The sequence below is a fragment of the Manduca sexta genome, chromosome 22 (genome assembly GCF_014839805.1).
Source record: "Manduca sexta isolate Smith_Timp_Sample1 chromosome 22, JHU_Msex_v1.0, whole genome shotgun sequence".
Lineage (NCBI taxonomy): Eukaryota > Metazoa > Arthropoda > Insecta > Lepidoptera > Sphingidae > Manduca > Manduca sexta.
Window position 1 is genome coordinate 13,667,236 of NC_051136.1, and position 8,479 is coordinate 13,675,714.

General features: G+C 35.9%; 1 protein-coding gene across 1 annotated transcript; it reads right to left on the reverse strand.

Annotated features, from left to right (window-relative positions):
* Nucleotides 1-1,984: 1,984 nt before the first annotated feature.
* On the reverse strand, nucleotides 1,985-6,433 carry LOC119190202 (sodium channel protein Nach-like). Its single transcript, XM_037441521.1, has 8 exons — nucleotides 6,420-6,433; nucleotides 5,852-6,049; nucleotides 4,223-4,387; nucleotides 3,876-3,977; nucleotides 3,314-3,452; nucleotides 2,914-3,107; nucleotides 2,481-2,614; nucleotides 1,985-2,100 (listed from the first exon to the last, which is right to left on the reverse strand). The coding sequence occupies exons 1-8, from the start codon at nucleotides 6,431-6,433 to the stop codon at nucleotides 1,985-1,987; spliced, it is 1,062 nt and encodes a 353-aa protein (XP_037297418.1).
* Nucleotides 6,434-8,479: the final 2,046 nt, after the last annotated feature.

Here is an 8,479-nt window from a genome sequence, read left to right on the forward strand (position 1 = left end):
AATAATGAAAGTTTTCCATACCTTTGTGGTAAAGTTTGCCTTTTTAATTACTTGTAATCTCCATAGTTGGGTCGTGTTTATTTTTTTATGAGGTTTTTGGCCGTAAAACATTTTTATGTGTGTTGTATGGACTAGTTTATTGTTTCGTTTGGATTTAATTTAATTCGTTGTTAGTGGAGGGCTGCAGTATGTAATTTATTATATGTGTTTTTATTAGTGTAGCACTTTTATAGTGATGGGTAAGGTGGCGTGGCTTATTTATGTTAGGGATTATCGGACATATTGTCAAGAATTATAAGTTTGGGGTTAATAATCATTAATTTAATTATTTATTTATTTATTTAAGGACATCCAACGAAGGTTACACGGCATATTATAAATACAATATCGTAGTATTGGTACAATTAACAATGTGACGTGCCTCTTCAATTATAGGAGACCACAGCATGCAAATTTATATATTAGTACAGTGGCAAAAATAATAATATTTGTTAGTAATTTATTATTATATTATACAGTATTGAAATTTGTCAATTAGAAAAAGAATATAATAATGTTAGAGCTATCTTATTCACAGTTTGCATGAATAGACTCGACTAGGTTATCACATGCTATAAATAGACAAATTCAATTTAAAATAACTTTATTTGTGAAATAAGAGGCTGTAATACATAGAAGAAGCAAGATCACACATCCAAGTGGGGAACAAGAATGAAACAATATTCAATTAAATAATCTCGTTTGTTTTCGCCACTTTGTTTTTTCTTCTAAATCTTCGTGTCTTGACTAAGTTACCTAACTTCGAATCCAGTTGAATTCCTGGTTGTTGAGTATTTCTTTTACAAGGTCGTAGACCGTGCCGTGCCAGCTGAATTAGTTCTAGTATTGTTAGAATACTAATTCCCAAGAATACATTAAACACTCCACCGAGTTGAGCTGAAAGAAAAAGTAGCAACAGAGTAGACGCACATTAAATTTAGAGGAGAAGCATCAAGCCAACTTGCTTTATATTATAACCCCCTTACTAATAGACCTTTTTTTATCTAAGGACGGAGCATTGCAGTGATAAAAAGTCTGTTTCTCAGCTTTGTTTATCTGACGGCTTGCTGTTTGTTAAGCTTTGTATATCTGATAGCCAACTAGATTCAAGTGGTATCTCAATATAAGCCAATCATAACGGCCCTTCGTCTACGCACTGCTAAGGCTGCCATGCCGTCAGCACTGAGAAACAGAGTTGTTATCACAGCAATGTCCTTAGATAGAAAACGTCTATGAATAATGGGATAAGTGTATAAAATCTTTATACTTCTGTTTTCCTTTTTTATCGAGCATCTAATATCAATGTCATGTCCAATGATGCTACTACAAAAAGTCTTCTTATCTTAACGTGCTTTAAGGTGTATTTAAATTGTACTCACAAAATAGGTCCAATGCGGAAAAATAGGACCAACGTGCTTTAGTTTTTATAACTCTGCTTTGTACAAACGCTCGTACTACCGTCACCGTTGAGAAATTCAGATCATGACTGAAAACAATAAGTCTCTTAACTCAGATGTATTCGTAACATATACTAATTTGTATCGTCTGACGAGAGAATTAAATTGATCACCCTGAATAGCTCATAGAAAGTATCTAGTAACAGTAATTCACGGGCTGTGGATCACTTCTTATGAGCTTCTCAATTATCGTTTATTTTATTTTATACTAGTTTTTGCTCGAGACTTCGTCCGCGTGAAGGAGTTTTCCGGGATAATTTTTTTCCGACTTACTTGATATATATCCTTATATTATGACCAAATTATACAAATTAATTATAAATTACAGCCTATGTGTTATTCCGATGTATAACCAATATTACTGTTAAGTTTCATTCAAATCTGTTGTGTAGTTTTTACGTGAAAGAGGAACAAACATACATACATCCATCCTCACAAACTTTCGCATTTATAATATTAGTAGGATTAAAAAAAGTGTTGAGATATTACTAGAATGTATCAAAGGGCTGCACGCTTGGCATCAGTCCGAAGCTGGTGGTCTGCACGACGTCGCTGGCCACGTCGCATGCTTGAGGGCAGTTGCACTCCTTCGTGTCTGATGATACTGTACACATTTTTTTTAGACTGTAATCATATATTTTATCGTATGCTCTTCTTCTCTTCCGTGCCCGTATTTTGTTGATATTGCAAGTTAGCGCAACATGCAAACACTAATAGAACATTCTATCTACCTCCACCATTTACCATCGGGTACAGTAGGGTCACTTTGAGGTAGCCGTGTAAAAAAACGTTTTAAGCGTGTACTGGAAAGACTTAATTGAGATGTAATTTGGTACACAGATAGACCTAGTTTTTAATCAAGATAGCACATTTTTAATTTCCGAAAGAAGCTTACAATAAACTACGCAATAAAATAATTCCAGGACTACACAACAAAGACAAAACTACTGTTTAGACTGATTCCATTAGATGTTGAAGTCTTACTCATAGCATGTTTAGCGCACAGCAGGTTGCGGGTTTTGCAGTAGCGGATTCCTGGTGGTTTGGGATGGACGGCGCGCGCGCAGTTGCATCGCTTCAGGGTGCGCTCCAGTTCGCACTCTACGAGACAGTAGTCTCTGCGTAGACAAAAGAACTTGTTGTAGCCGAGTAATCTTTATCCTACTTTCTCTTTAATTTTGCTTATAATATTATAAATGCGATAATTCGTGACGATGTTTAAATGTCAGGAATAAACGCTAAATGATTTGGATATTAAAATCTAGTATTAGATGTAAATCCTTTAAGCACCGTGCATTTTTTAGCATTATCAACAAAAATAATTTATAACTAATATATTTCGAGACCATCGTACTTTAGTAAGAGTTGCTTGTATATTCAGCTGTAAAAAGGTTTTTTTGTAAATCGTTGTACCTACCTGTGGTACGTAGGGAACAATTTCAGTGGCTGATCAGCCATCCGACAGCGGCGAAGTCGGTCGCTCAAACTCCGGGCGCCGTATGCGATCTGGAAGCCTTGGAAGGTGTACCTGGCCCATTGCTCAGAGCCAGGGTTCAAGGGAGTTCCGTTTACCGTCGTCTCCACGTAATGCTGACTACTTTGAAGAGCTATCTGAAGGCGACAACTTTAAGTTTCAATAGATCCTGTCGGCTAAATTACCAGTAAGATCCGAATTGTAAAATTGTTTTGTGAATAGCATGAATAAACATTACTATAGTAGTATGTAATGAGGTTGTCTTAGGCCAAAATATCCTTATTCCTCTAATTCGACCTCTAACATTAAACAGAAAACTGGTAATTGAAACATTTGTTCTCACCCATTTGTAAGAAAGATCAACATTGTCGAGTTTTTGGGTTTGGTTGACGACCAGCATTAGACCAGAAGCGTGTCCGTAATTACTCGTGAGCCATTCGTCTTGTGAGTGTTTGCCATGGATTCCGTACTCCACGATTTCTCTGGTAACATAAAAAAGAACGGAGAACCTCGCTGAAAACCTTTTGTTCTGTAGACGCCTATAAACCATCACTGGTATGCTGAAGTTTATTTAACCTATTTATGGGTCTGTACTATACATATTACATGCACTGATCTTATGTTAAACGACAATGTAGTATTATTAAATCGACTAATCGCTGTCCATTGCTGAACAAAGGCCTTTCCAGGTGAGCACCAACCACCTCGGTGTTGACCAGCCTGTAGAGTGAGTCTTGAGTCTTGTAGTATATTTACTAGGAATGATAAAGGCTAAAATCTGTGTTAAATGTCAGTTGAAGGTTAATGCTGGCAGGTGCTGCCTCTGCTTTTAGATACGCTTTCTACCAGGTGAAATAGTGTTTCTTTTCTACCGTTAATATATATCTAGTTATTCTATATCTTACCGACTCAGGGACCTTCCATTGAAAACACAGCAGTAACCATCTCCAGTAAGCTCCATTTGGAATAGCATTGAGCAGTCCACCATCTTACCATTCCATCGACATCTGAAATTGAATCTTATTAGTAATTGGTAGGTTTTCATAATATGAATAATTTTGTTCTTGCTGGAAGCAAGAAGTAAACCCCATTATTTTACACAGTGTTCGTATAGACTATAATATCAAATATATATTTAATTTCATGAGTACAACAAAAAGTACTCTTTCACCCCAATGTCCGAATCTGAGCGAGTATGAAAAGTCTCATAAATTATGATAATTCCTTTAATATTATGATCCTAAAAGCTGACCTGATCAATGTCTCTTCACACGTCGTCATCAGCTTCCTTCCAGCAGCGTCCACTTCAAGTCCGTTGTGACGCAGAAAGTGCTCAATATTTTCTAGATCCTCTCGCTGGTATACCACGTCTGGTGAAAAAAATGCTGCTAGTTGTCTTATCACATCTTTAACGTAGCTGGAATTAAGCCCGGGGGGGGTATTGCCTGTATAATGTAGAAGAGATTTTTGAATGGATCAATGAATCTATCCTAGCCGAATTTCGGCCAAGGTGGTTAATCGCAATGGAGATCAACCAGGTATACAGGAGATATTATAGTGCTTTCCGAGGTACAATACAGGGCACAACACAGGCAGGCACAATTATGCATAATACAGGGCTGATATTATTATTATTATTAATAAGTAGTTAATCTAAATTAGCAAGTAATTAAGTGAACTCATATAAGTAATTGAATCTGAAAAGCAAAGTACCTATTAATACTAACTTGAAAAGGAGCAAATTAAGATCGTATCAGATATAAATATAAACATAAAACGAAATTGGTACTGGAGGAGTATGACCTCAAGATATTTTGTAAAATTTTATAAGTCGCGGAATAGGTATATTAGAACATTTTAGTACAAGGAGTAAAAGGCTTATAAACATAAATATCGAAGGACTGATGAAGACTAATAGCATATGTATTTTGTAGCTGTAATTTAGACATATATCGTGAACAGCATAATTTTGGTACTTTTGAATTTAATTTCTCATTGTAATCATTTTTATGGCTAAAATAATTTCTAATGCCCACTTTTTAAGAGATATCATCATATTGCAGATCGGGGTGACACGCTTTTTCACCCATGTTACAGAAACGATAAGCTCAGTTTAGCTTGGCTTAGTTTTTATGACCGGCTGCCTGCCTCTATTTTAATAGGTAAAAAAATATAAACGATCTGTGTTCATACTAGTTATGTAATTTATGGACGAGATTGAACTATATCACCTCGTATGCTTCGTGGCAGTGCACCAGGGCTTTCGCCATCATGGGGATTAACTTGGCGAAAAGCGGATGCACGAGTAACGCTTCTGCCTACGTGTTTGTAAATTCATAGCGTGAATGTATATAGAATTTCAGAATTGCAAATATTAACTAGTATTCTACCAACGCCCTCTGTTAAACTACATGTCTGCTGCAGCCTGCCACTGAATACTCGTATATCCGATTTGAAACTGCTGTTTAATAATTTATACTCAGTAAACTAGTTTCTATTTTAAATTACTGGAACACCGAAAAGTTTTGTAGCCAATTTGAGAATTTATGAAGGATTTCTACAACTTTAACACGAAATTTAAATTTATTAGTTATGTATTTCGTGTGCAGGAGGCTGTTTCGGTAGATGCTAAGGGTTTTTTTATTTTCGAGTTGTTTATGTTTAGTTTGAATGGATAGCCAACGTTATTACTGGCCGTTATCAGACTTAGAACCTGTTTCATAATGTTCAAGTAATTTTTATCCGATAGTTAAGGTAAAGGACAGTTAATGCATATAGTTTTCTTTAATTACGATTTATTGGGAAGCTTTACTTTTATATTTGTTCGCTCTATATTATATTAAACAATTTTACTAGCTCATGTTGATCATGGCAAACTTACAGTCCTTTAACGAACTGGTCGATTTTGTCATCATGGAAGGTGATCTCCGGGCATACCAGTACTGACGGAAAGGACATGGTGGAGTATATCGTCTCCTGCTGCACCAGGAACGTGGGGTTGTCCATGAACCGGTTAACGGTCACTAGTACCACAGTGACAGAACAAGCAAAGAGCAGAGATAATGCCAGCGCCCACCATCTGGAAGAAGAGGGTTAACTTTTTTAGAAACGAGGTAGTTTAAGTTAGTGTTTTGGATTTCAAAGTTCTTGGTCAACCAGTGAAATATCTACCATTTTCCAATGATCAGAAAAAGTACATATTATGCGAATTACTGACCCTTAAGTAGGTTTTTATTGTTTGATAGTATTCATTTAGGTACAAAACATTCAGGATTATTTTGGCATTATGTTAATAAATGAAACAATAACATACCTCTTAAGAACGGATAATAATAATTTAAAATATCCCTTATATTTTTAGGTGTTTGAGCTTTACCTGTAGTTTTGTTCGGTCAATCGCGCAGCTCCGTGAAATTGCGCCTGTCTTAGTAAATTGATGAATTCCATACTTGATCACATGCATGCTAGCATGCTACCGAGCCTACAATGCTAATGCTTCAAGCTAAGCCAACGTGTTAGACCAAAGCAATCGTGATAAAGCCAGCTATCGTGTATATCGTCACGCTAGCCGATAGTTGGGAACGCGTGACAATAATGCCTCACACCTCTATAGCGATTAGAACAAAGCCTCGATAAAGCAGGTATGGGCACAATACAGTGTTTGGCAGAAATTATTACATATCGGAGTATCGCTGATCGGTAAGTTAGATTTATGTTTTCTGATCCGAAAAATTTGAGTTGCGTGGAATAGGATTCTGTGCCCTATAATATTATGGTTGGTGTTAATAAATCAATCTCAAGTTAGCGTAGAATCTCAAGTAGACATTTAGTCACTTAATAGCTTGTTCTTAGCTCAGTCGGCATTGTTTAATAAATAATACTCGGCTATCAAAATACGTCATATACTGTGACTTGATATCTTATTTGAGACGTTGATGATATTTTTATTAAATAGCGACGATTTTAAGATGCTGACTTTAATTTGAAGTCTCGGCTGATATCGATAAAACCGAATTTCATCTATTAATATGTACATATATTAGCCTTCATGAGATCATGGGAGGAATATAATGTATTAGTTCCACGTTCGCTCTGCGCGCCTCTCGCATGGACCTAATTTGTTACCTCATTAATGCAAAAAAAAAATCTACTTACCGTCAACGACATTTTCATGACCTTCATGATCAGTACCAGGTTATTTAACTGTGTCTTTGTCCATCCCTTCAGGGCTAATAGAAACAGATTCAAGGTATATGAAGGTATATAAGGTTAGGGTACGGTTTCTTTTTTAAACACGATGTATAAAAAAAGTAGTTTGAAAAACATTTTTTTATCCTTTGGTCATTAGCTCAGATATGACGTGAAATAATTGAATAAAAAATGAATTATAGTTTCCCTCCAATTTCGGGCATTCGCATGAGTGATGTCGTGTTGACGTGCCGAACGCGAAATCAATCATTCCGATTGTCGCAGATGGTATCAGCATTCGACCGTTAATAATTTGTGTTCATAACTTATAATACCTTTTCGTCAAAGGGTTTTTGCCAACTATTTTTTCCCAAAGTTTTTATTGCTTCGAATGACTAAGACGAGCTTGCCGTTCGCCTGATGGTAAGTGATACAACGCTGTTAAATAGTAGAAATACCATCCAACACCTTGAATTACAAAGTATTGTTTGGTATTCCACTGCGCTGGCCATTTTAAGACATGAGATGTTAAGTCTTATTATGTTCAGTAGTAACTTTGGTTATAATGTTGATACAATGAGGATCTTGCATCTTATTACTTTTATTTATATTTAAAAGTATTTTTTGCGAGTCAGTGATATAGCGATAGTTATAATGCAAAAGCTTTATATATTTAAGTTTGATTGAGTTAAGATAAATTGATAATGATAAAGAAGATCTTGTGCCTAAATGACCATTTAATTACTGATGATAAACTGTAATATTTATATTTATGTATGTATTATGATATTCCGAGTGTCTGTTTTTTTATTCTCAAAGCCAAATTCCTGGGGATTTTGGCCTTAACAAAAGATTTCAAAGCGCGCCAAAACAATAATTTGTTAGTATTTGTGAATGTAAATGTTTATGTGTTTAAAACTAAAAAAATATTGGTTGTTAGTTCTATTTGCGGCAATAGAATAAAATATAAAGGTTTTACATGTATTCAATTTGCGGGAGTTCGGCCGATAGAGAGCGTGGACATATTTGAAAATAAACACGCGATGCACTAGAGCCTTTAAACTGTCAAACTGTTTGGGATTAATGCAGTGGCGCTTACGATACAGCGGTGGGGAACATTTGGCTAAATAGACTGTAGGTAGGTTGACTGTAAGCGCTCGAATTTTTTGATTAGATCATTTAGTGTCATAAGTTATATCATCATCAGCCACGGAATATCCACTGCTGAACAGCTATTAGATCTATGGAAACGGTCCGCATCTAGCGACCTCCTGCGACTTTTATTAGGTGATTTGTCCATCTCGAGGGTGGACGTCTGACG